Source organism: Accipiter gentilis, chromosome 6 (assembly GCF_929443795.1).
Source record: "Accipiter gentilis chromosome 6, bAccGen1.1, whole genome shotgun sequence".
Taxonomy (NCBI): Eukaryota; Metazoa; Chordata; class Aves; order Accipitriformes; family Accipitridae; genus Astur; species Astur gentilis.
In genome coordinates, this window is record NC_064885.1 from 43,675,162 (window position 1) to 43,702,840 (window position 27,679).

Below are 27,679 nucleotides of genomic sequence, written 5' to 3' on the forward strand. Positions count from 1 at the left end.
TGTGATGTGGAGCTAACTATTCTGGTTTCAGCTAGTGAAAACTTGCAGAGTCAGTGAGAAGGCAAAGAAAAAAATTTGCCAAGGACGATGTCGGTAACGCCTAGTAATTTGTCACTCAATGGGACAAGCTTCTTTGCTGAAAATCATAGCATTATGGATAAGCCTAGCGAGCAGAGAACTTTGAATGTCTTTCTGTTCTGCTTGACTTTCATCATTGCATTCACAGCACTTCTGGGCAGCATTTATTCACTAGTTTCCCTGCTGAAAATGCAAAACAAAACCACGGTTTCAATGATTGTGACCTCTTTGTCAATAGATGATTTGATCAGCATCGTGCCAGTGATTATTTTCATGCTCACCCAGTGGTCAAGTGACATCCTCCCCCAGCCTCTGTGCACCACCTCAGCGCTTATATATTTATTCCAGGGTATTTCTAGCAACCTGAAAGGGTCTCTTATAGTTTCTTACAACTTCTACACCATCAATAAAACGGAGACAATGAGCTGCAGCACTTCCAAGCGACAAGTGAGCATGGTATGGGCCATTCTTACCATTTGGATTGTCAGTTTGCTGATCTGCATTTTGCCTCTCTGTGGTTGGGGCAAGTACATCCCCACCTCCTGGGGTTGCTTCACTGACTGTGCCAGTTCCTATATCTTGTTTTTATTTATTGTCTACTCGCTGTGCTTTTGCCTCCTCACAGTGCTTTCTGTTCCTCTAACTTACCAGCTGTTGTGCTCAGATGAGCAACAGCTATTACACGTTGATTACCAGGAAATCTCTCGAGGCTACATCACCCCTGGGACACCTGCAGGCTGCAGTACTGCTACCCCATCTCTGTCACCGGTGGACCCTGTGGATAAAACCCTGAAGCATTTCCAAAACGCATGTCCAAGCTCGGAGGCAGTTTTTAGGAAAGGTGTGGCTGAGAGCGGTGCACTCGAGCCCCGTTGCATGCACAGCATACAGAGCAGGAGCTTCACGGTGGGCTTTGCCCAGAAACGATTCTCGCTGATTCTTGCATTGACAAAAGTCATTCTCTGGCTTCCAATGATGGTAAATTGTCAGATTGCTTTACTTTCTCATGTTTACTTACATTTAAATGGGATGTGAGTTGGTGTGCCATGTATTGAAACAAATGAGCAGTAGCCATTGCAATTGTTCCTTACAGGATAGTTTGTGCCAGCAAAAGTCCTTTAAAGCAGGTCTGTGTCACTACATGAATTTAACTGGCTTTCAGCAGGTTTGGCAGAGCCTGATTCATCAGTATGTTACTCTATCATCACATCATTTGTATCACCTGAATACAGGGATGAATAAGGTCCACTCTTTTGTATTGCCAGCTGTCTGACAAGCATTTGTTCAGCATTATGGGGGTCTGTGAATTGTACTAAGCTAGCTCTTCTGCCCCTCCTCACAGCTGTGAGTCACGTCCTTTGCCAGACTGGTTAAAAAATAGGAGTTTATTAGAAAAATGAGGTTTGCTTGCATCTCTGTAATCTCTGTAGTACTGGAGGCAGGGGGAGGGAGTGCTGTCCGTGTGCATGCACTACTATATTTGGGAACAGTTACATTCATGTATAATTAGACAGGAGTCTGTTGAGAACACGGAACATGGGTCTGGGGCAGTGTTATCCCAGTCCCCAGGATGTGTACAGAGTCAGCACCTGAGCTTCTCTCAAGGGAAAGAGAGCATTACAGAGCATCTGCAGTGCAGCCCTCTGTGGTGCTAAGTTCTCTCCTGTTCCCCACCAGGAGTTGGGGTTCCTCGATACCATGCAGGAGAGACTGCGCTAGCAGTGCCTTCTAAGTTGCTTGGATTGCGAGTTGCTTGGTTTAATGGTGCTCAGATGTCTATATTTAGCTTAAGCAAGGGTTTTTCTGAGAAAGGCAGAATGAAGAGAGTCTCTTGTCAGTGTATTTTCTCTACTCTCTGTTAGAAAGAAAATTGTTAGGCTTAGCAAACATTAATGACAACCTGTGTCTTTTACTTGTGTCATATTAATGGTGAGATGTTCTGTTTATTCCTGGAAGTATCTCATGTGCCTGAAGTGATTTAAATTTCAAAATGCTCTGCCTTTCAGATACAAATGGTTGTCCAGCACATCACTGGTTTTCAAAACCTTTCATTTGAGACGCTTAGCTTCCTGCTGACTTTGCTGGCTGCCACAGTCACCCCAGTATTTGTCCTGTCGGAACACTGGATCCACCTGCCCTGTGGCTGCATCATTAATTGCAGGAGGGATTCTTATGCAGTGTCTTCAGAAGAACTCAAAAGTAAGTATGGAAGGGTGACACGCAGCTGGAATGTATCTTGTAGTAAACAGGATAGGAAGTTAGTGTCAGTAGCAGTACTTTGTACTGCTTGAAATAATTTACGTGAATTATACAGACATTATCGCAACAGTAAATGAGACTCACAAAATTCATGCAAGACAGCTGGAGGGAAATAGTGGATGCTGAGGCACAGAAGCTTGGCTGATTTTCCCAGGTCACTGTCAGATCTTTTAGCAGATTCTGATGGACTCTGAATCCCAGTTTTGCTCTCCTCTCCTACCCTGGGAAAGATGTATCTACCAAAATCTGACTTCTGCTAATCAAATACATGGAACATGCTAAACATGTTTAACGTTGTGGGGGAAAAAACATGCTAATTGCGAGCAAATTATAAGAAGGAGAGGAGCTATTGTTTGTACACCTGTGCTGTAGCTACTAACCAGAAATTACGGCAACACCAATAAGCAAAGAGCGAAGGACATGATTTATGGGAGGGGCCTGTATCTCAGTGTGTTCATGCCGCTTGTTGAAAGCTGAGGAACTCCTACACAGTTTTTGCCTAAAAATATTTCCCTGCATGTTTATAAAGTTTACCTTGGTGTAGCAGAGGATGCCAGACCTTCACTGGTAACCTTCCTGGAATCTTCTAAAGCCCTGTTTTTCTCTGGGCCTCCATGTAAAACCAGCTGGAGGAGTCCCTGCACACGCTGACTGCCACAGCCTGTCTCCTGCAGTTACACGACTTCTGTTCTTTTCATAAAGAACTTGATCATGTGGTAATACTCCATCAGAGAAACAGCAGCAGCAGAAGAAGAAACACAGCAATCACTCCATGAACTTACTGCTAGGGAAAAACACATTTAGGCTTCTGTGAATATGAATAACATCATCATATTTGTGGCTAAAAGACTGCATAATGCTTTCCTGTAAATTTCCTGGCCACGGTTACTTATGAAATACATGAACATCAGAGACTGAGGTATCTGCACAGAGGGACTGCATTTTGAATTACAAATGAAAATACCTTTCCAGTGTTCTTCTCAGAGAAGTGTTTCTTATTTAAATGTTTTATTGAAGCTTATTATACCTACTAATATAAGTTTCGTATCTTTATTAGTGATGAATTTACATTAATTACACACAAATGTATGAATTTATGTTCATACATGTTTGCTTTCTGGGACAACTGAAAATGTATGAACTTAAAAAAATTCAGCTATTCAACAGTAGGTAATTATGGAAAGTTTGAAGGATAGAAATCTGCCACAGGATATTAAATACATTTGTATCTGTTAGATGTCTGTTAACATATAATACATATGATCCAGTAAAAATATAGTAAGGAAGTGTACAAGGAAGGAGGATAGAGCAATAGTTGATCTTTTAATCTGCATTCATAATTATTATCAAGAATAACTCAACAGAAAAATAATTTCAATTTCCTATTTATAATACTGCAATTATATTAGTATACAAAAATAATAGATTTATGCATTAATCTTTCAGAAGTGAGAGTTGTAGTGCTAGAGTTTGATACAGTTGTCCCTTGAGGCCTGGTCCAAGGGGGATTGAAAGTGCTGGCAAGTTTTATTTAGAAAGTTAGGAATAGAATAGAACAGAATAGTTCAGTTGGAAGGGACCTACAAGGATCATCTAGTCCAACTGCAAAAGTTAAGAGCTAAATGCTTTTGAGGATCTGGGTGTTGTTTCCCATTCTCTGGAGTTAAAAGTCCTCTGACATCGGCGGATGAATTCCTGACATTCACTGCATGTTTAGGGAGAAAGAAGCTCCTGAATCCTAGAGAAAAGCCATTCTCATTCATAGCTTTCACTTGCTTTGAACACATTCTCCAAGTGCAGAATGGCTTGTGCTGCAACTGATGCCGTTTTAACTGTTTTCCCAGAGAGGATGACTGCAGTTCATCACGAAGGCAGTTTATTTCAGATGTATTTGATAATGCTATTTAGAGAGATAAATATACAGCAGATGGAAAAGTAGCAATTACAAAATAATTTAAAATAAATCTGTGACTTTTAGATATTTGTACTGAAGACTATTCTCAAGTTTTAATGTAATGACTACTAAGGCCAGAATTTCACCCACAATTAAATATGATCTAGTAAGCACAAAAACTGTTGAATAGAAACAGAGGTTGTATAAATGTATCCCCATACCTTTTATTTTATAATTTAGCATGAAAGGTTTGGTGGGAAGATGATTTCATTAGTTAAATAAAAGGCACTTCTTTAGTTACTACCTAATGTAAGATGAAAAGGGAGAGTATGAAGAATCTCAGGTGATTTGTGTTAGAAGGGAGGAAGAATGAAAGGGTATAAATAATGATTGAGAATTTTTATTTAATTGTTCAATCACTGTGTAAGATTAGTTGGAGCACTGAATTTAGAATGGAGAATATACAAAAATTTCATTGTGTAAATACTTCAAATATTTATTTTTTATTGTAGAATTCTGTTTTTCTTGCTTGACTTTTGATATCAAAGGTTAGTTATAGATTCTCAGGAATATTTTATCATTTTGTACATTTTTTCACCGTCAGGAATATAGCTGAAACAGGCTGTGGAAAAAAAAAAAAAGAGTATGACAAAATTTAAATTTTTTCTTCTTGTGTATATCCGACAAAATATCATATATTGTAGTGGTTTTGAAAATGGCAGATAATCTACCAGTTTCTGGGAATCCGGTAATCCATTAATTTTGGAATGTATAATTTCTGAATCCATTAAGAAGGCAGTATAATAACATACTGTCTGTGAAGTCTTTCTTCTCAACAATTCATTCTTTTTATGGATAGAAAATTGTCTGTTTCTAGCAGTAGTTAAACGATTTATTCCATGTTTTAGAATGTCATTTTCACTGTGAGCGTAATCTCATTTGTCTTCTTGGTTTTGACTCTTCCAATGTGACATTTCTTTCCTTTCCCCTTAGCCAAACGCAGGGGTTTCGAGTTCAACCTGTCGTTCCAGCAAGGTTATGGAATCTACAGAATATCCCGCGAGAACCACCCCCGCCACGACGCGGGTGGTCAGTCTACGTCCTGTCACAACCTGGTGAGCTACGGCTGCGGTAACGCGGACGAACCTCGGAGCGGGAGCGACGACCCCCCGCGCTGTGGGAAGGCGGACTTCAGCACCACGGCCCCGGCGGACAGCTCCCGGGACGCCCCGGCGGGCCCCGCGGCCGCGCCGGCCCCGGGCCAGGAGGGGAGCGCCGCCCGCAGCCTCCCTGCCGACGAACCGGGAGCCGACCGCCTCCTTCCCGACAAACCGGGGACGCACCGCCTCCTTCTTCCCGAGAGACCGGGAGCCCACCGCCTCCTTCCTGGCAAACCGGGAACCGCGAGAAGAGAAGAGGTCAGAAACTTTGAGAAGTCGACCTTTTCTGAGGGACCAGAACGGAGGCTGTCTCATGAGGAAGGCCATAAACCTGAACTCACAGACTGGGAATGGTGCAGGAGCAAATCCGAGAGGACCCCTCGGCAGGTAAAATAGGAATTTGCCCTTATTTTTTCTGATAAGAAGAATTACCTTACCAAAAAATAAGGATAATTTTCACTACATTGAAATTACTATTAGTCCCATTGGTAGTGTAGTTACTTTTAGTAAAAATCATGCTCAGCATTGTATATTTTAGTAACCACACACCTATTTGCAGATTCTGATCCTGCAATAATTTCTCACTTGTCTTCTCAGTCATAGGTTTTTAATTATTATTAACTATTTTGTGTGCACCTGCGTGATCCGTATATGGTAAGAATTCAGTATGAATTATGTTAATTCATCTTAATGAATAGGAATTTTCTCTCCAAAAGACTCCAGAAGATTATATTTGCAAGAGTATTTCCAAGCATCTGGTGACTTTTTTTTGTCATGCTTACGTTTTGGGTAGGGGAAAAAAAGAGGACTGCAAAACCAAACGTGAATGGTAAGTCCACAGAGAAATACAGATTTCAATCTGGGCACAAAGATTCATATTAGATTCAAACAAAAAGATTCCAAGTATTATATTGTTCATCCCTTTCCTTTAGATTGTGGACAGTTATTGGCAAGAAGAAATTCTGAGAAGTGTGTTAGTTTGCAGGCGCTCTGAGGGAAAAGTGAAGGCGGAGTCTTAATACATTAGCGCTTCAATTGAAAGACTTGTTAAAGATGTCTGCAACCTCAGCTTGTGTAGTTCTTTGCACAGAGGTTCTGATTCTGCTCTCTCACATTTGCTGTGCGCTGTACTGAATCCAACAGCTTTTCACAGCTTGGGAGAAAGGGAATATCAAAAACCATAGGCTTGAGGACATGCCATCTAAAAGTACTAGAGAGCACTCCAATCTTTCTGTATAACTCTTTCACCTAAAGAGGTGTCCTATTGAATGTACCACCATTGCCACAAAAGCTGGGGTTTGCTTTTGGTTATCAGATTGCAAGACTACGGTCTGTTCCAAGAGCAGACTACTCATTTGCCTATTCCTTGCCGTGCTGATAATGGCATATCAAGGACAGCAGGATCACCAATTTCCTCAGCTTAGAGGCATTTTGATTCTGCCATGACAAACCTTGTTGTTAGTGCGCATACTGGGAGGGTCTGCACTGACTTCTGATTGGGATTGGGTTCAACGCTAAGGAAGAGCTGTGAGAGAGAGTTGCCCAAAACTGCTACTTGTAGAATGGCAGACTGAAATTGGATCCAGCAAAAGGACAGCTATTATCTTGTGTAAGAACGTGGACTTCAAGGAGAACTGCCAAGCTTTACTATTATTTTCTATAATCAGTGTTTGTTTAAGGGACAAAATTTCACAACTGCGGGTGGAATGCCCTTAATGAAAGAGGGGAAAGATTGTTAGCCATTCCTTGTCAACTGTCTGTTAAGCAGGCAATGAGTATGAGGATTTTCTGTCTCCTGAAAATTCATGATTATGAACCAAAGGCCAAATGCTGCTATGAGGCACCAGGTGAGCCTGCAGTGTGATATCTGTAGTGGAAATTGAAATGAGCAACAAGTGTTTATTCCTGTGGAATTTACATGATGCTTTCGTCACATACTGGACTCTAAAAAGCATCTCAGAGTGGCCTGAGGAGTGAAAAGAGGTAGTACTGTATCATGCAATTATCTGTTCCTTCTGTGTGCACCTTTCCTGTGCTATGGCATTTATGCTCCAGTACACAATTTTGGTCTGCATAGTGTATATAATGGTCTTCTGGCAGCATAGATATATACCCATTTTCAGCATAAACCAGGGCAGTTCTGTGTACATGTAAGTACAGTTTTCATGTTTTATATGTGACACAGTCATAGATTCATATTGCTGCTGTAAATTGACTCTGAGACAACTTAAAACGTCAGTTCTGCCTGCTCACCTTTGGAAGTTTCATTGGCGGAATCCAAAAGGAGCCAGTATTGGCTTTCGATTTATTATGCATGAGCAACCAAGAAACACATGCAGAAGGACTAAACCAAAGAAGTATTTGAAGTATTGAAGTATTTTTAAAAATATTTTATTACTATTTGAGTAATAAATAGTAATACTATTTGAGGCTGAGTTTTCATTTTATTTGATTAAATTTCAGGAGCTTTTGTAGTATGTGGCAAAATTACTGCTTTTCTTCTATATTTGCACAGTGAGAAGTTCATATTGGACAAAGGAAAAGCATATCTTCAGTTTTTCTCTAGGATTGTGACATTGAGAGAAAACAAGAGTGTGTATCTCTCTTCTAAGGAATAAACAAAAACTTAATTGAAAACTTAAATGCTCAGGAGGATGATTTTATGTTTGGGGAAAGCTGTTTCTTGTGTCATAAGCAGTTACTCTCCCACTGTCCTTCAGTGGTCACAGAAACTAAAGTATCAGTTGCCTGTTAGTGTCTCCATTGAAATAAGCGGCAGTCTCTGTAAATCTGAGAAACACGCTTCCGGGTGATGTAGTTACATGCTTATGCCCTATTCAAGGGCAATGGAAGCTGGTCGATAATTTTCCAGAAGGCTTAGTTTTTTCCCAAGCTATCCTGCCAATGTTTGGAAGGGCAAATTTGCATTAAGGAAGTTGAATGTTAAGGTCCAAATGGGAGGGAAGGACTTGACCTTGCCTGGGTTATGAGAACCATGTCTTCTGGAGCGCGTGCTGCCTGGGCTAAGTGAGATTGTCATGCTTTTTTAGCATTTCCTGCAGAACCACGGCTTCTGTTAATCTTTCCAACGTGTCACTTCAATGAACTCCACAGTCAGTACAGTCTCTCCTTGTTTATTTGAATTCCAATACCTGCTGATACCTAGAACCCCAGTCTTCCTCCCACCGCAACCCTGAGGTGATGCAGGAGGCAGGAATTTGGGCACAATGAAGTTAGAAGCCAAAGCCAGTCTGCCTGTCTGAGTGTTAACTAAACTCTGAGGGTTTGAGTGTGCACTGTGGAATTAAGTAGACATTGGGCATTATAATGAGTGGGAGTGGGGTAAGAGCCTGTGTGAAGTCCACAAGACAGGAGCTGCAGAAGGCCTTAGGGTGGAAAGGACTTCTGGAAGTCACCTAATCCAACCTCCTGCTCCAAGCAGGGCTGACTTCAAAGCTAGATCAACTTGCTCTCGACCTTTGGCACATATGTAGATAAGATGTGTAAGATTGTATTTTATATCTAAATAAGGGAATCCCCTCTCCCTCTGATAAACACAAGTTTATCATTTGAGTCAAAGTAGGAATTTGTTTGATATTTCAAATTTGACTGATCACCCCTTTCATGAAAAAGCAAATGTTCACTCTGTTGCAGTGTGCAGTGATGAACTACTGTGTTTGTGGGCAGAAGTAAATGATGACTCAACCCGGTTTTAATCTACTAGTTCTTGCTAGCCTCGTGCGCCATGTATAGTTTGATTAATAAAGTCAGTATATCACTAGGTTCATCATTAACTGTGGCTCTCCTTGCAGTAGTTTTCAGATGGTGTTTAAAATTAAATAAATTCTTCTTCCCATCTCCCGTCATTGCCATTTCAAATTGCTAGACCTGTGACTTCCATTACAGCAGGTACGAGCATCTCCTTGTGAAGCAGCTGGCAACGACTGTATGTGGATGGCTTTATTTGCCCTGAGGCTTTATATGTCACTTTTGGACATACTTCTTCACTACTTGCATTACAAGGAATCCCAATTCATCCTTCCCTGACATTTTCCAAGTTATAACCTGGTGTGCAGCTGCCAGGCATTAAGGCTCCTATGGTCTAAAAGTTCAAGGCTTCTGAGTTACAGATCTCACTGTTTCTGACATTCAGCATGAGTTTCCAGAGCTCCACAGCACTGACATTTGCTTTGCTGCTGAAAAAGGGCAGAATATGAAACTCCAGCAAGTGTTGTAAAAATAACTTTAATGCATTTCTCAGATGTATGTTGGATGAAAGATCAACTTGGACCAAACATTAAATAAGTTGAAAGCCATCCCTTTTATATATCCTGTCTGGAAGTCCCTAAGTGTCTAAGAAATGTCACTTTCTCCACATCACTCTCCATTTCTCACCTTTGTTAAAAAAAAGGAGTCTTTCCCTAGCATTTATTGGCCGTGTACTTCTGCTTAATTTGTCAGTTAAGCTAGCCAACTGGGGAGAAGGTACCAAACGTTACAAAGAAATGGATGATTATCCTAATAGGATAAAAGTTCCTCATCTTCAGTACTTTCAGACTATAAATGCTTGATCACAGAAATAAATATAGATGTTCTTATTAGAGTACTTCCAGGGTTCTTTTCAATAAGCAGAACTTGTAATAACTTACAGTAGGAGGAAGAATAGCAATTATGCATGGATTTTCAGCTTAGCTGTTAGGTGATGCAGTAAATGGGTCCTTACATGCTGAATTTCCACATAGCAAAGGGCATAGATGCTCGACAAGAGAACTTGAGAAAAACATAATCTCAGTCCTGCACATACTGGTTGAAAACAGACAGTGAGTTGTCTTATAGAAAACTAGAATGCATTGTTGTTACATTAAAATTCTTTTGTCATTTCTGTTGTACTATGTGGTTTGAAAGCTTTTGAAATTAAGAGCTCCTGTGATAGCCCTGAGAGCAGCCGGGTCGGAGTGCTACATTTCTCTGATGTTGTTATTGGGGTTCCCCCTCCTGTCGTTGTGCCTTTGTGCTCTTGTATGTTCATGGAGAGGATCTTTTACTCATACAACCAAACAGTTTGCAGTTCTGCAGCAAAATGGAGAGCATTGCAGTAATCAAATCTAGAAAATTCCATGTTGATTGAAGTTATAGTTGGGAGAACTACAGTCACCTTCAGCCAGGTATTGAAGAAATCATTGTGAGAGTTGCTGCTGCTGAATGAGTAATACAATGTGCATTGCTGTAGCTGACAGGTGTCCCATTTGGAATAAAACCTGCTTTGCCAAGTGCAGTAAGCCAGAACATTTTGGTCAGGGCCAAAAAGGTGTAATAGTCTCATCGTGATCTCCAGGCACACAGAATTTTCACAGAGGACAAGTATTTCTTAGCAGCAGGACAAGTAAACCCTTTACAATATAATCCTACTGCTTCCATCAGTGCATCAGCATTGTTTCTGCTGTGCAGATGAAGCACCAAGTAACTGCCTCGGTGTTTGCCTAGCGCTGGCCACAGCATTTTCCTGTACTGCGCAGGTCAGCAGAAATCAGCTGGGTGTTACCAGCTTTCTAAGGGCCTGTTGTCATGCCTTTTTATTAATCCTTCTCATAGCCACTTTCCAGATTGAACAGGAGAGGAGAGAGAAAAGGGAGATGAGATGTAGTGTGCAAATAAAAGCAGGCTTGAACAAGCATCGTTTCATGAAAGAATAGTTGCCCTGAGTTTCTCTGAGAAAGCTCAGGAGGAAGAGAAGTGACATACTGGAGAACAGTCCAGCCTGAGTGTGCTGTGGTCCAGAAATAAACCCAGCACACATCCTGCTCAGGGTACCTGCAGCAGCAGTTTTATCCTTTACAGGGTCACCTACTGCTTCAGCCTTTCAAATGGCCCAAGTTATGTGGGACACAACTTGGCTTGAGGAATTTGTTGGCACAAGTAGCAGTGATGAGAATCAGAGCGGGTTGTGCAGAATGGTCTGAGCACCATTTCAGTAGAGGGATGGGTGTGAGGGGAAGGGAAAGGCAAGGAGGACTTCTCCCACAAAAGAGAGCAAATCCATGCTCATGTTTTATTTGAGGGACCTGTCTGAAATACAGAAACATGTCACTCTGTTATTTTTAAAAACCATGAAATCAATGAAAGGTAAACTGTTAACTTGAAATAAATTCTGTTTTCTCTGTAGATCCTGTTATTTAGTGTTGCTTATGTAAGGAAACGTAATTAGGATGTATACTTCTGCTGCAGATCATGTCAAGGCCATGTTGAATTCCAGAGTTCATAGCAGTGAGTGAGATTTTTACTGGCACTGATTTATAAAATTGACATTGTTTAAAGAAATTTGTGTGCGTGTGCGCATGTTGATTTGTATCAGGCTGGTTAATGAGTTATGCTATTTTTGTAGGTATCTGTAATGATCCGGAGGTAGAAATACCTTGATCTGGTAACATTAAAATGATGATGCTACTCGGAAGATGCAGTGCAGCTGCGTTCCATGCAATGCGCTTTGTCGGCACATTGCTTCTGAGAGGGTAGCAGGGATTGCACCAGCCCTGTTGCCTTGCAAGTTGTGTTACCAGAGAACTGGTAACGAGATCTTGCAGCTGTTAGTTTTGTGCTTCTGCTTACTCAGAGCTGGGGTAAAACAGAGAAAAGCAGGATGGGAAAGAGAAAGCTCAGTCACATGCGTTGAATGTAGTTTAGAGTGAAAGGGCTTTATGTCTGCTCTGGCAAAAACCACTCTCCAAAGCCACTGAAATAGTGCTGGTCAAATGCAATACAATTCAAGAAAGATCCATCTTCTTTTAGCCTTCTTTTTTTGAGGAGTCTCTCATTTACTATATAACTTTTTTTTTTTTTTTTTGCCATTCACTAATTTTTTCCAGTTCTTCACCCAGTCTTGTGCTATTAACCAGTTTTAGTGACTGTATGGTGGCTGCTCTTCAAGCTTTTAACAGACCACAAAAAAAAGTTACCGCAAAAGCAGGGTATGAAGCGTTCTGTTTTTCATTTCCAGAAACATCCATACGTTCAGACTGTTTTCCCTTCTACTTAGCAACAAAACCTCTGATTATTTTGCAATACATCTGTTATAAGCTCTGCCTGTACTGGCAGTACTTCAAACTTCTCTGCAGTTTTTTGCAGGCTGCCATCAAAAAGAATTGACCTAATCTCATGGAAATTAGTTGGTCCCTTGCCTGATCATAGACACTGCTGCTCTCACTGAGAGTTGATCCTAGTTCTGGACTTAAAAAAATTGGGTTACATTATAAGTTGATGTAGCGGGTTGAGTTCCACAGGCAGCTCCTCTACCCCTGCGGCTTTATGCTGCTGACAATCTACTGGTTTCTTCTGAAACCCAGATGCATGCAATGCAAACACTGTGAGGTACTAAAACTGGAGGTCTAGGCTCCTGGAACTGCGGTGTCTCTAATACGTTCCCTCTGCCAGGGAGGAAAACGAAGTGTGAAGCAGCAGTCACTCTGCAGTGTCCAGTTTTCCTCTTCTCTGCTCATTATTCTGCTGGCTCCCATGCTGGGAGGACCTAGGGGAAGGAACCCCAGGCTGAACTGAGGATGGGAGTCTGCTTGCTCAGCCAGTACTGAATCCTCTTGAGAATATAGAGGGAAAATGGAATTCATCTCTGTCCTGCATATCATCTGAACACTACTGAGCTTCCCACAAGTCAAGTTGGGGCAAAATACACGTATAGCCCAGCGGTACTACGAGCTGCTGCTGGCTGCGATCTCTGGTCACAGCACAGTTATAATATCCAGCAAAACTAAACTTTTATATGGCTTTGAATGACAGCAGGTCCTTTGCCTGCCAGTTGCTTGGTTAGAGACAGTTTTGTCTTTGCTTTCTGGAAGGAGCCCAACATTAGTGCCACAAAAAGCCTGTAGAGATGCAATGTTTGCTTGTTACTTTTTTTGTTGTATGGGCTGGCAGTTCGTTGGGTGGAGTAGGAAGCATGTCTGATCAGATGAAGCTGAGCCTGAGGCAGACTTTCAGAGTTTCCCTGCCAGGACTTCAATGCTGCAGCTGAAGGGCGGCTGGAGCTGGGATGGGGGCCATGGGGGCTGGTGCAGCCTTTCTGTGCCATAGGAGGGAGGACATGCACAAGAGGAGGTACTAGGAAGGAAAGGGAAGATAGGGCTGCTCTCTTAGGCTACTGCAGTAAATTCATCCTTGGAACTCCATTTATAAATGCTTCTATCCATACTATGTAACAGCCCTAAAGAAATGCAACAATTTCCTTGGCTTGTGTTTGGCCTTTCTTCTAGTTTTCCTTTATTTTCATAGCCAGCGCCTGATACATTGCTCCACTGTAGAAGCACTGTACCAGCTACTAGGAAGACAGTTAACTCTATCCCAGCTGAAACCGGGACAATTTGTTTCAGTGGAACAAAACCTGATGACAGCTGAAGGGGGACATCACAACGTGGCTCCCCTGGGGCTGAGAAGCAAGTGGAAGGTGCAACATGGCATAAGTGTAAAGGACATTAATGAAGACATATATTTCTTTAATACTGGTTTACGTATTATAAGACTTTGGATTGACGTCTATTCCTGCTTGTCAGTATATGAAGAGAAATGTCACCTATTCCACCCCTCCCCGTAAACTCCTTCCTACCATGTCATGTCCACTTTTTTCTTTCTTTCTTTAGCACTTTCCAGTAAATTTACTCAGCTCTTTCACCTAAAAGCTGTGGTTTTGCCTCTGTTTCAACCCAGGGAAAATGAGCGCAAAAATACAGCTTCCATAAATCTTGTCTTGCTGCAAAGCTAGCACATGGCAGTGGCTGTGCTGATGAAATGAAGGCAGAGGTGGGAATACTGGGTGCAGTGCTGTGTACTAAATTGCAGTGTTTACAGGCAAAAATATCCTTTTGGGCTGCATCCTGAGGGTAGGGACATAGCTGAGTTTTTTCCATTATCACTAATGGAAGTCAAAAGGCTGAACCACACACCATGCCCTGGAAATGTGACCCCTTATGTTTCTGCCCTACAAAGCCATCTTGTGGATTTTCCCCCAGCTCTGCTTCTATAGCAGGAGGTGTTCAGAGGTGGTAAATGGTTATAGCCATCATGCTGATGGTCATACATGCTATTCTCTCAGTAACAAAGAAATGTTAAATTCCCTATTTTGCTACCCACAAACTTACAGTGTGTGTTGGGCAGATTGGCCCAGTGGCCCATACCACTTCTTAATATTAAAAAAAAGCCTCCGAGGCAAATAACTTGCTGAAATGTTACTGCATTTTGGGTGATGATTTCCATCTCATTTGAAGGTGGTTTGCACTGCTTGGTAAGGGTAAGGATCCAGTGAAAGGCTTTGCATCTCTGATAAAAATTTAACAGAGTAAGGAGCTAGAACTGCTGGTCTCCTCTCAGTGTTAGGTCAGGTACAGTAGGAAATAGTGTCTGGTGTTCTGGTATGACCCAACCATTCAGTTGCACTGTGATTAAGAATTACAATGTGAAAACCTGTGTGCTTGGCTAAAACTCGGTCAACCACCTTGACAAAAGGTAATTAGTTTCAGCTGAATGGAAATTGGCCAGCATTGAGGACTCTGCGGTTTGAGATTTAAACCTTGCCAATAACAACTGGAACTGGATCCTTGTGAATATGACTTTGCTGATTTTAAGGTTATCTGATTCACACAGTGGGATAAAGGCATATGGATTTAATAGTTAAACACACAATCCTGCAATTACTGTGGAGGTGGTCCTCACTGACAGCCTCTTCACACGCTGTACAAGAGATGAGAGTTTCAGGCTGACTTGCTGACTGCATGTCAGCAATAGAGGCATGATATTGGAATAGTGTTAAAAAATACAGCTTCCCCTGATAACTAACCTCTTACCTCAGGTAGTAAACTGGAGTTGGCTTTGGAAATTGGAAAGTCAGAAGCAGATGTGGGTAGTTTACCTTTAGCAACTCAAACTTTATCAAAATGGGGAAACAAATCCAACCATGTTTTACTAAAGTTTGTAAATAGCAAGGTTAGTCAACAGTGGGTCTGATCCAAAGCATCCCAAGTCCAAACATCCCAGCTTTTAGTCGGGTAAATATTCCATTATATTTAGTGGGACTTTGTAACAGTCTGTGCAAAGCTTTCATTTGAAAAACTCCTGGTATTTCCCATGTCTGATGCCAGCAACCACTCCAGCACTTCAGGGGAAGGTAACTCTTACAGGACTGAATATTTTTCAGTGCTGTCTGCTGAGAGGAGGGATAGCGCATGCTGGCTGGCCTGCACTGCTCGCTCGCCTGAAGTGATTCAGGGAAACAAGGGATAAGAAGTCTCTCCCTACATTACTTTTTATTCACCCTCTGAGCAACAAGTGATACTTGCAGAAGGCTGCCCATTTTAATTTGTATTGTGAAAGCAGTATTTTTTATTCTGTTATTTTCAGACCTTAAATAAGCAGTAAGAAAGATATCAATTACTTTGATTTAGCTTTTTGAAGAGTAGGGTGCCAGACATTATATGTGATGCCTTTGATTTTCTGTTGAAGCTATGTGCTACTTGGAAGATGGCACTACCTTGGAGTGATAGTAATGATGCTGTACCTGGTTGTCTCATCATCGTCTGTTCTGTGAGTAAAGAGTTACTCCATCAAAGTGATTTCTGTGGAATAAAAGTGACATGAAAGGAGAATGAGGCAGCGGGTTTCATTTAATACCCATCTAGCCTAGCTGTAATTGAGAGGGAGAGAAAAAATGGTACTTGTCATTTCTAACTCTTGCTTAGCTGCATTTTTGAAAGATACCTTTAACATTTCATAAAATACCAGTGTATCTCCCTTTTCTAAAGAGATTGAGTGTAAATATGTCATGTATTTTTTTGCCTATACTTAAGTGCCTTCAGGCAACAGAAATCTCCCAGGCTTGCAATATGTTACAGGCTTTCTGATTATTTTTCTTCTTTGACTTTATACCTTATCTATGGGTTGCCTCAAGCAAACTCTTTCAAGAGGCTCTCTGTATGGAATCTATTTATGTGCCCTGCAAAGAGAAAGAGAGGGAGGCTGTGTGAATTTTTTCACTTAGGAGTTGTCAGCCCTGTATATCTGGATGTCTGCGGTTTGAAGGTTTTTTAGCAGTGATAAATACACAGGATCTTTCTCACTCCAGGAAAGTTCTAAACATTCTACTAAACACCAGGCACAGCATAGAAGCTGAGTTACGAATGGGCTTGAAGATTTTATTTGCTTTCCGCTGGCCTATACAACTGTACTGATGCTAATCTGCTGTGATGTTCTCGTCTGGTCTCTTCCTGCAAGTGGTGTTCCCTTGGTTGGAAAATCAATGTAGCATTTCACCATCATCTTCTAACTTTGCTCCAAGTGGGACGAAGTGTTGCAGTCCTTGTGATGCTTGCTGACTCTCTGCTTGCAGTTAAACTGCAATTGGCACTCTGTTGAGTTGCACAAACAGGAGAAATACTGAGAGTAGAAACATTTGCCCGGGAGGGCAAGGCTGAATAAAGGCAAACTCCTAGCACTTCCCTCATGCTGGCACCTGTATGAAGCAGCTGGCTTCCTATGGCTGCTGTTTATTCTGTCTGGATCAGATCTGTTGCTTAAACAGGTTTTTATGAATTCTAGGTACAAGTATACGTGCATGCATGGACTAGAGAAAAGAAATAAAAAACTGGGCTGTGGAGAAATAATGAGGATAAATAAGCCTTGTGGAGCTGACTAGTGACACTATGTCAGAGACTCTTACAGGAATCAGTCCTGCAAAGAGCTGCCACTGATTGGTATCAGTGTTCCTTTTCTGAGAGAACAGACAATGCTACAAACGAAATCAATATCACACTGACCAAGGGATCCTTGTACATTGGCCCTAATGCCACTTAATGGAATAGGAGTTACAAAAGCAGTGCAATTTAGACACCTTCCAATAAAGCCATTACATTCTAGGCTGATATATTCTCCATTTTTAAAGGCTTGTGCTATTCTTCAATGTATTTTTCTTCATTATATTTTCCTAGTAAGCAAAAGCACCGTTTCAATTTAACTTTACAATAACCTGCAGCTCAGCAGAAAGCCTGTTAGTATGATGCTTGCAAATGAACTCAGAACTTTTTTCCAGGACTGGCAGTACACATGTCAAATAAACTTCACCAAATCTGGTGAACAGGGTAAGGCCCAGTTTTGCAGCTATTACAAAAAAAAGAGAATGAATGTCAGCAGACCATCCCCTGTGCAAAGAGTGACCACCTCCTGGTAGCAGGGTGATGGAGAGAGCTCGATCAGACATCCCAAGCTCTGATTTCTGTACCCACCACATGCTGCCCGATAGACCTCTTCTCTCTTCTGCAATACTAACCTTCTTCAGACGGTTAATAATGCAATCAGCCCTGTCAGTCAAGACCATAAGAAATAGTTTAAGAACGTTCATGGCTGGAAAGCTTTGGCAGATACATATAACTATGCAAAAGCCCTGTTCTTCAGAGTGCGATATGTAGATTGCAGAGTTACACCTTTCTAAAGCAGGAAATTTCAGTTCTGTGGACACTAACACTGCTTTAATTGTGGTCCAGTTGACCTGTGTCTGTGCAATGGAGATGCAGGGGTAGAGCTACCTCTACAGCTAGGAGTGAGGTGCTTGCCTCAGTGCAGTGCTAGGCTCGTTGTTCTGCTTTTAAAACCTCAGGTAGCTTCTCCGCCCACCTCTCTGTATGAACATAGGTGTACACATAGACCATGACCTTGGCCTTCAATTGCATGGTTAGGTGTTGCCCACATTCACTGTACCACATGAGGAAACCACATGAGGAAACCACACAAGATAGAAATACAAGAGCCAGAATTAATTTGCCCAGGTAGCCACAGTGCTGACAGTCTAATACTTTCAAGTGCATGACTTCACATTTTAAATGTTCCTCTAGTGTAAATTTTTAATATCTGTTTCTTGCACATACCCCAAATATTTATCTGCATGCAAATAATTAATACTACACTGAAATGTTAATTCTGCGCACTCTTTCCTACCTGAAAGTGCAAATAAATTATTAGAAGTTGTCGTAAATACTTCACGCTATGTTGTGAGAACAAACGCACAGAATTACGTAAGGACCAAGTCTGTACTTGTTCCAAAAATCTTATTAAAAATAGCAAACATACAAATTAAAACAGACGTGCATTTTCCCAGTTATTTTTGAAAGATCAGTTTAGGATGTGAGACAGGTGTCCTGAAGGCAAGTAGTTTGGTGAAAGCCAGACATACCAGCAAATCCCATCAGGCAAGCCTGTTTCCATAAGGGAGAGAGTTGTTTCTTGTAAAATCAGCTATTCTGTCTGTGAGGAAGACTATTTAAATATAATAGATTTGAAACAGCAAATCTGTACATGAAAATATAGATTGTAGTAATTTTAGCATAAGGAGGTGCAGAGCATCTAAACTTCTGTAGGACAGCGGCAACTAGAGACAACAGAGAGACCGAAGCTCATGACAGATGACTCCCATGAAGGCCAGCAGTCAGGAGAGCCCTGGACTCGTCTGAATGGCCTTAAAGCCATGCTCCTTCTGAGCTTCTGTGTGTACTGCACCCATACTGCATGGGGTCACTAAAGGTGCCATATTAATTATTTGTGGAATGTTAACGGGCTTTCTGTTGAGCTCATTTACTTCACCCCAGACAACTGAGTACAGAAGTTCTGGTACGTGGATGCAAGTATTCTTACCTTGGATGCCTCTGTTGCACTTTCTGTTACTAATTTGCTCCAAATACGGGTCTGTCCACGTTGGCCAGGCCAATGACAAATACTGGGTTTCAGGTCATCTGAGGTGAGCTTGTCTATTCTTGTCATACCCTATTAGCTCTAAATTTACTGCAGTCAGCCTCTCAAAGGGCAAATCATTGCAGTAATTAATTTTACTGCAGCTAATTTTTATTTTTAGGGAAGTGGAAGACTAAGCCTCTATTTTAAAATAAACAGAAAACACATTGTCTCTGGAAAGAAACATCAGGGTCGTTACTGGAAGCATTCTAAAAATAGAACTTTTCAGCTAGAGCTGTATTCCACCAAAGTAATTAGGAATGCAAACTCATTAGAGCTTTATTTAGATTGCTAATATTTCTTTTTGGGAACGCAGCAAGGCCCAGTGGAATTAGCATTGGACTGGGATGCAGCAAAACCTGCTGTCTGTTCTGGTCTCTACCACTGTGCCATTCTGTAGGCTTGGGAGAGTCACTCTTTGTTCTGGGACCTCACATCAGAGCTCTCCTACCTTTTCTAGAGATAAGATACACACTCTAATATGATCTTTACTTCACTGTAACACTAATGTAACACCTGTCTTATTATTCCAGGGCCTGAGATTCATAACATTTGAAAATTAGGAATCATGAGGGAGAGTCTACAAACTACCTTGCGCTTGAGTCCGTTTCCCAGACACAGGCATGTAGAACCAGCTGAGATGCCTTAGGGTGTCCCACTTGGCCTCCCGCTGCTGCTTCAGGAGGCTGTAGGTCTCCCATTAGTCCTCTGTTATATTTGAAAGTTTTTTGAGGATATCCCAAATCCTCTATGGCATCTCTGATGGCATTAGACAACCATGTCTGGGCAACTAGCTCAAACTTTAAATGTCTGAGTACGCAGCCTTCTTGCAGAGTCAGCAAGGGTAGCTCCTAACTTAGGTGTACTGGAGTACCCTCCAAACAAATTTTCTTCTTCCCCTTGTACGTAGGAATTCCAGGCTCTTAGGCATTTCCTTTCTTCCACCAGTTAACCTCTTTTTCTCCACTGGCCTTTACCATATTGCAACAGCAATTTATTGTCTTTGAAATGAAACTGATCTGCGAGCTACGTAAGCCACCATTCAGGTCATGTGGCTCTGAGCAGTTTATCTTTGCTTTCAGTTGCTAACAAGCATTGCCTAGCCAAGAATCCACTTCTGGAACAGAGTCAGTTTGGTGCTCAGGAGATGAAGTATTAAATGATAACCGTGTTTGGGGAATGGAGCTGTTCATGCTTTCCTTTCCCTGCTGTGCAGTCATTCATACCCTGAAACAAAAAATTACCAGGAAATCCTGGGAAGTGTGTGCTTATCCAGACTGGATGATGGTCTCTGCAGGTGCTAAGCACTGGAGAATTAGGACCACTGAGCTTAAGATATTTGTAACAGGATGAATCCACTTACACTTAATATAAAATGCGAAAATATGTAGAAATGTTTGATACTTGACATATTATTAATACATTAGCCTTAAAGAATTTTCTAGGCTTCCTCTAGCAGAATAAATTCTTGACCACTTGGAAACTAGAGTTTTAAATTATTTTTACCGTCACATGTAAATACATCAGAAACAGTATTCAAAGTTGATTGCAGTCATACATTCCTGACTTTTCTGTACGCGCCCAGCTCTGCAAATTGCTGATCAGCTCCTGCAGACACTAAAGGGAAGCAGAGGGAATGCCATACACCCTTTGGAGGCACTTACCAGCATACAGAATAAGGCTCTGCTTTGGCAAGTGATGAAATTAAAATTTTCTTCAAGTGTACTTGCAGCTTAATGCCCCTTTATTAATATTTCACAAAAGTATAAGTATTTCATGGCAAACCAGGTAGAAGAGGGTGTTTTGCTTTGGTTTCTGCCAGTTTTCAAGGAGAAATACAATAACAGATTCTGTAAAAGTTACCTTCCCCTTTCCTTCCCTTCCCCCTCAAAAAAACCATAGGGATCAAAAACTTATTTTCTGTGCAGGGAAGGCTGTGTAGTTTCTAGGTTCCATAAATGGCCATAGTAAGATCATTTAAAAACTCTTGTCAGATGGCTCTTGGTGGGCCCTTTCTCACTGCTTTGAGCATTTCCAAATCGAAACCTCTCTGCCAGGACCCATTGCCCAGCTGCTGTGGAGCTCAGTTACATCCTCTGCAGAGACTGAAGCCTCCCCTATGCTACAATATCCTCCCTGGTGAACCTGCCTCAAACTCTGCTCAGGCAGCCGGAACAGAACAGGGGAGCCTCGTTTAAAACTACAGCGATTATGAGGAAGGTTTGCCTCATAGCAACAACAACTACTTTCTGTCTTCTGTGAAATCTGAAAGGTGGATAATTTATTTTAATAATGAAAGGATTTGCTTTATCAATTATGCAGACATTTCTCTGTTTGGAATGCATCAGCACTCCTTAAGGAACAAGTACATTCGTGATTTATTTCATTGTAATTTTTTGTCTTTGCTTGTGAAATATGCATGTGCTGGTACATGTAGTTCTCCAGTGAAATCCCTGTCCCAGATTCTAACAGACAGAATAGCCTCCAGCCATCTCGGGCAGGAGCTGCACAGGGGGTATGCCTTGTGGTAGGACATGATAGAAATAAACACTCTCCACAAAAAGTAAAACTAGGCAAAGGAAGGGCCAGCTCCTGTTGGGGGGAGCTCATGGCAAGCATCACGGCAGTAGAGATCCTGAAGCGTTCCGGCATGATGAAATGCGTGTGGATGTTTATTAAGCAACTTTGAAAATTACCTACTTGCTGTTTCTGTGATGCAAACCTGCAGAAAACAGTCCTCCAGAGGGATAGTTCAGATTTCGTGCTAGGTTGCAACTTTTATGAGACCTGGCAGATATTTTGTGGTATTCAGTTAAAGCTGGCCTCAGCATAAAGATAGTGATTTTGGCTTGCAGAATGTTTTGATTGGAGAATGCCATGATTTTTTTAACTGAAACATTTGAGCATTTCCAAACTGAAACCTTTCAATCCTACCAGAAATTAAGAAATTAATTGTAAAAAGGTAAATATTTTATATACATATATGTGTATGTAAAATGAATAAATAAATACTTATATATATTTATGCATGTGTGCATGCAGAGAATAAGTATATGTAAGTGGATATAAGAACCAGAACAGACTTAATTTTAAATCTATTGTGTTCAAGCAGATAAGTGTCTGATCCTTCTTTCACCTCTCCTAGCTGAGAGTGAGTAAGGTCTCAGAAAGACAAGTCTTCACTTCACAGGATCGGAGTTGTTGATAGCAAGGCTGCCTTGTCCTGTGTAGTTGCCATGGATGCCAGACTGGTATGGGATGCACGAGAGTTAGAAAGCATGCACGTCAGCTATGGGGTGTCTTTGTGATAATACTACAAATCCTCGTATAAGTAATTCTGATAAAACAAACACAATACTGGGGTTGTAGAAAAATTTCTAAATTTATTTAGGAGTAATGATAGTTGTATCTGTGTATCTAATACACTGCAAAACTGCTGAGACACAAAACCTGCAAAATGGCATATGGAAAAGATAGCATTTTCTTCTATTTCACAAAGCTCTTTTACCTTTATGCTAGTGCCTGATTCCTGCATGCATTGTCAGGATATCGTCAAAACATTTCCTTTCTGAAGAAGATCCAAGAAACAAGTGGCTTTTAAGTTTTCTGTACGTTCTTAAAAACATCTGTGTAGAAGTGCTTTAAAAAGAGAAGACATAGCATAAATTGTGTGGGAAGAGTTAAGATGTGTATTTCTTTTAGAAACTAGTTTTTCTTTTAAATACAGGAATACCAAGTGTGTGGGCAAAAGAGCGTGGAAAGAGCCTGGTGGAGTAGTACCCTTTCAAAAAGCATGTTGGGCTCAGGCTGTGGAGAGTGAGATGGCAGATGTTCAGAAACAGCACAGTGGACCTCTTTCTATTTTCACTGAAGTAAAAATGAATCATAACCCTTTTACAACTGTGGATGCTCTTGTTCATGCTGAAATAACGCAGAGATGAGAAACAGGAACCTGGATGGATGAACTGAAGGCCGCTGTTAAGCATTACTCAAATTGCCTCCTATTGCTTTAGAATTAAATTGCATTGTAAGGCTTAAAATCAGAAAGCTGAACTGTAGGTTACAATGGGAGTGGAAGATAAAATACTTCTTCAGAGAGTGCACCAGTATAGTCTGGTTTACTAGTAGATTCCTATTTATTGGCATGGATGTGTCATAAGAAGCAAAAATGGATATTTAATAATGATATCAAGGACAAGATAAGGGTCACATTCTGTTGTCATTAATAGTACTTTATACTGAAAGTAATTGCAGTAATAATCAATTTTACTTGGCTATACATAAAACCAGAGAAATGCATTCTTCCATCTTTTGGGTTAACAGTGGTTTTATTTATAGCATTTTTCTGTTGGGCTGCTTGACTCCAGAGCAAAGATGGCAAAGCAAGCACAAGGTGGGTGACAGCTCTGAACCCAGGAGGGAGTCTGGCTGTGGTGTTTGGTGCCCTGTGCATTGCTAACGAGCTGAGGGGCCAGATCCAGTTCTTGGTCACTAGCCCCTTTCTGGCTTTGGTGCAGAGTCCTTTCAGGTACTCTAGCTGGAGAGGGACAGTCGCCATCAGTGGCCGCAGCATCTCCCCTCCAGCGTGGAGCATAGAAGTCTTCCTGGGGCTGTGGCACTTTCAGGCCAACCACAGCTAGTTCCCCATAGCACTCAGTGAATTTACAGTTCAGTGGCTCTGATCTCTCCTGCTTTCCCCTATCGTGTAATTCCACAGTTTGATTTAATTTTTAATAAACTCTGTTTAAGTTCTGTAGTGTCATGAAAATGCTGCTTATTTTTTTTTCAGTAACTAGTTGGACTTTTTTAAACTTTGAACATTTTGCATTGATGATGAACAGGCTTGTTTCTCACACATGTACTTTGTCAAAGCTTGCAGTTAAATAGTGTAGTTTCCTTGCAACTCGGTTGCTGCACTGAGGGAGTTTATTCTGTGATTTGAAAGCTGCTTCCTGCGAGGGCAGCAGTTACTAAGCAGGCGCCTGTCACAGTCACGAGTGCATGGCATTATGATGCACGGTTTGCAAAGAGACAAATGGATTCTCTACTTGTAGAAACAGGTGAAGGTGTCTGTAATTGAATGATATTTCTACTGGAATTGGTCTAGTGGAAAATGACATCGTTTACTGGCTTCCTGGTTAGTGACTGGGAAGTGGCATAGAAGACTTGGCATATCCTATTCACTTCTAAAAGTAAATACTGATTTCTCAACAGAAAACAGACTTTCGGAAAGAGCCACTAAATCTGTGGTCATTGGAAAGTTTCTCATTCTCCACTACTGGAGTATTCGTTGCAGTGAGTGAGGATTACTCATTCTCCCTCCAGGTGCCTCAGACATATCCTCTGTCTTGTTGACGTTCAGTCTGACAAATCCATGGTGTTTCATTAAGTAGAACGTAAACCTGCACTGAAGTAATCAGTTCTTATTTAACTTTTTTTTTTTCATACTCTTTAGATGTCTTTCTGTATAATCTAAGTGCTGTTTTAGAATGTTCTTCAGATTCTGAGCTTGATTAACAGCCAGAAATGCAGACACTCTTAACGGACCCTGCAAAGGACTTTCAGTGTTGATTGCAGAAACTAGTCAGGAGGCTGGAAACAGAACTGTAGGGCTTGTCTCCAACAGAAACACCATTCTAAATGTGCGTTACCAAAATTGGTAGGTATCCAGGCTCTATCTATTGCAATATCCAAGACGCTAACCTTGTGTTTGTGCTGCTAGAATAGTAGGCTTTGCCCACTTGATCTTACCCAGAGCTCGATTTGTTGCTCTGTCCTCTCATGACCTTAGGAAGCACCTGGGATGGAAGACAAGTGGACAAGAGCTTCCTCAACCTGAGAAAACAGTTATTCTCACATCTCTCCTTTCCTGGAGGAGTGATCCTAATCATTAATTACTACAGAAAATGTAAGTGCCAACACCTAACTGTGCTTTAAAAAAAATCTCCCTTGTCATTGCTTTGAAACAGAGGCTGCTGGTGCTTACTCTTAGGAGAGCTACCACTGAGGGAGCCCCTGTACCTGCCATGGCTCTGTACTCGAACAGCAGCAGCTGGGAGCTGGCAGTGAGCTGCTGTCATCTAACGTTCACCAATCTAGGACCTTTGACGGCTCAATGGACAGCATGATAGCTGCCTCTGTAACTGCACATTGGAAAAACACTCGAGGACCATTTTTCTCTGACAAATCTATTAAGGAGACTAATACAACTTTGATTTCCTTCCAGTAGGGTAAGCCAGCTCCTCGGGTTTTGTCAGGCAAATTCCTTTGTCGAAGGACCACATTAAGTCACAGTCTGGCAAGATTTTGCTACGCAATGAAACCTAATTTCCTCTTCATGCTCTTTAGTGAAGGTGAGGTAATGTGGCACTTGATTTAGCTGTGTGGTTGTAAAGTTGTGCCTAATTCCATAAAACTCTCATCACAACAGCTTCCTTTAGCATTCAGCAAATAATTGCCCTTCCCAGCTCCTATGAACAATTTCACCTTTCCAATCGGTATCCTAAACCTCTCTGGTTTTACTCGCTTTCTCAATTTTACTAGAAAGGCAACATTAATCGGAATTGGTCCAAGTAGAAGGGGTCCTTTCAGTGCTGAAATAATGCTAGCACTTCTCCATACTGGCAATTATTAGACCTGGTCTTTCTGTCACTCCTCCTTTTCTTCCTCTCTCTCTATTCACACAGTTTGCACAAGACAAATCAGTATCCAGGAGGACAATATTGGAGCTTCTGCTTCCGAGGGTGAGCTCAGGGCATCCCCCTGTAACTTGCATGGGAAAGACTGGTCCTTTCCAAAGCCCAGGGTTTCTGTGGTTTGTCTCTTGGTTGCAGGTAAATTAATCACAACACTCACAAACGAAGAGGCATATCCTGCTCTTCTAGACAGCTGTCTCCCTCTCTCATCTTAGCCCTCCCTTGCATGGACAGGAAGAAATGTGAGTGCTATCCAAACTCCTTAAATGCCTCAGACTTACACATCCTGATAAATCAACTGTCTGTCATTTTTTTCACCTCATGCATTGATTGCCGTAATGTTTCTTATTCCCAAATCATCCAGAAAGTTAAATGCTACTAAGGAGGGTATCTGTGCATGTGTTGTGTGTGTGTGTAGAGGAAGCACAGGGGAGGCTGAGGTTTGGGCTGGTGATTTGCCCTGCCAGGCAGCAGCAGCAGGAGGTAGGAAGGAGTGATTGGGAGGAGTAGGAGTGGTGCCGTAAATCCTTATTATAGATTTCAAACTGACACCATTGAATGAATGTTTTTTCCACTATAAAAATGAAATGCACAAAAGAATTCCTTGAATAATATCTGACAAGTTGTTTTGGGAAGTTCAGCTTGGTAGCTAAGCCATCTAACTTCAGGCACCTAATTTAGTTAAGACTAATTAAGGCAGGGTGCCCAAGGGAGACAGATGTTGTCAGCGTAGGTTCCTGGTTTTGAACAGTCCTGTGGTGTCATTTCTGTCCTTTTGGTCACTGTATGAGAAGCTTTAGGAGATCAGTATCTTGATCTGATTGAAGCAGAGTGAAAACGCTTTCAGAAGTGCCTATGAGTACTGGCTAGAGAGGTGCCTGCTAGTGCTGGCGTCTTTTTGTGGACTGGCTGCAATGAAACATTAAGTGTAGACTATTCTAATAAAGTGTGAGTGTCCATAAACTAGCTGAGTCACAGTCACTTGGGACTTCACTTTTTATACTAAAGTGTATCATTATAAAACACTTCTTTCTACTCTTTAAAGTCATAAATACCAGGTTTCTAAAATACTACAAGGAAAAGTCTACAACAGTAAAATAAGTTAACAAACTAAGCATAATTGGATTATTTATAATGGAATCTAACTTCAAAAATTAGCATTAGTAAAGGTCATTCTTTCTCTTTTTCAGCGATCAGGTGGGGCCTTAGCTATCCCTCTGTGTGCATTTCAAGGAACTGTATCTCTTCAGGCACCCACGGGAAAAACTCTCTCTTTATCTACATATGAGGTAAGCACTGAAGGGCAAAAAATAACACCCACGTCAAAGAAAATTGAAGTATATCGATCTAAAAGTGTTGGTCATGAGCCAAACCCAGAGGAGTCTTCTAATACGTTTGCTGACACAAGTGTTAAAATTCATTTAGAGGTACTTGAAATTTGTGACAATGAAGAGGCCCTGGATACTGTGTCAATCATCAGTAATATCAGCCAGTCCTCCACACAGGTAAGGTCTCCATCCTTACGTTATTCACGGAAAGAAAACAGGTTTGTCTCATGTGATTTAGGGGAAACTGCTTCCTACTCCCTCTTCATACCATCAAACAATCCTGACAGCGATATTAACATATCAATTCCAGACACTGTCGAAGCTCATCGGCAGAATAGTAAAAAGCAGCGTATGGAAAGAAGTGGTTATCAGGAAGAAATACAAATGTTGAATAAAGCTTACAGAAAACGAGAAGAAGATGGCAACAGCAATTAAAAGGCATTTAATCTAGACATTTAAACTGATTTGACAGACGTTGGTCCTCTTGACTCA

The 27,679-nt window shown here is 41.3% G+C and overlaps 1 protein-coding gene across 2 annotated transcripts; it reads left to right on the plus strand.

Annotated features, from left to right (window-relative positions):
* Positions 1-27,679, plus strand: GPR149 (G protein-coupled receptor 149). 2 transcript variants are annotated; one of them, XM_049803292.1, is made up of 5 exons: positions 82-1,056; positions 2,085-2,277; positions 5,225-5,472; positions 5,593-5,778; positions 27,050-27,679. In XM_049803292.1, the coding sequence occupies exons 1-5, from the start codon at positions 88-90 to the stop codon at positions 27,620-27,622; spliced, it is 2,169 nt and encodes a 722-aa protein (XP_049659249.1). In that variant the 5' UTR covers positions 82-87; the 3' UTR covers positions 27,623-27,679. The 2 variants fall into 2 exon arrangements, with proteins under 2 accessions (XP_049659248.1, XP_049659249.1); XM_049803291.1 differs by having other exon boundaries at positions 1-1,056; positions 5,225-5,778.

Coding starts and splice junctions, on each gene's coding strand:
- GPR149 (XM_049803291.1), top strand. CDS start 88: ATGTCGGTAACGCCTAGTAATTTGTCACTCAATGGGACAAGCTTCTTT. Junction 1,057..2,084: donor TTCTCTGGCTTCCAATGATG/GTAAATTGTCAG, acceptor TCTGCCTTTCAG/ATACAAATGGTTGTCCAGCA. Junction 5,779..27,049: donor CCGAGAGGACCCCTCGGCAG/GTAAAATAGGAA, acceptor TCTCTTTTTCAG/CGATCAGGTGGGGCCTTAGC.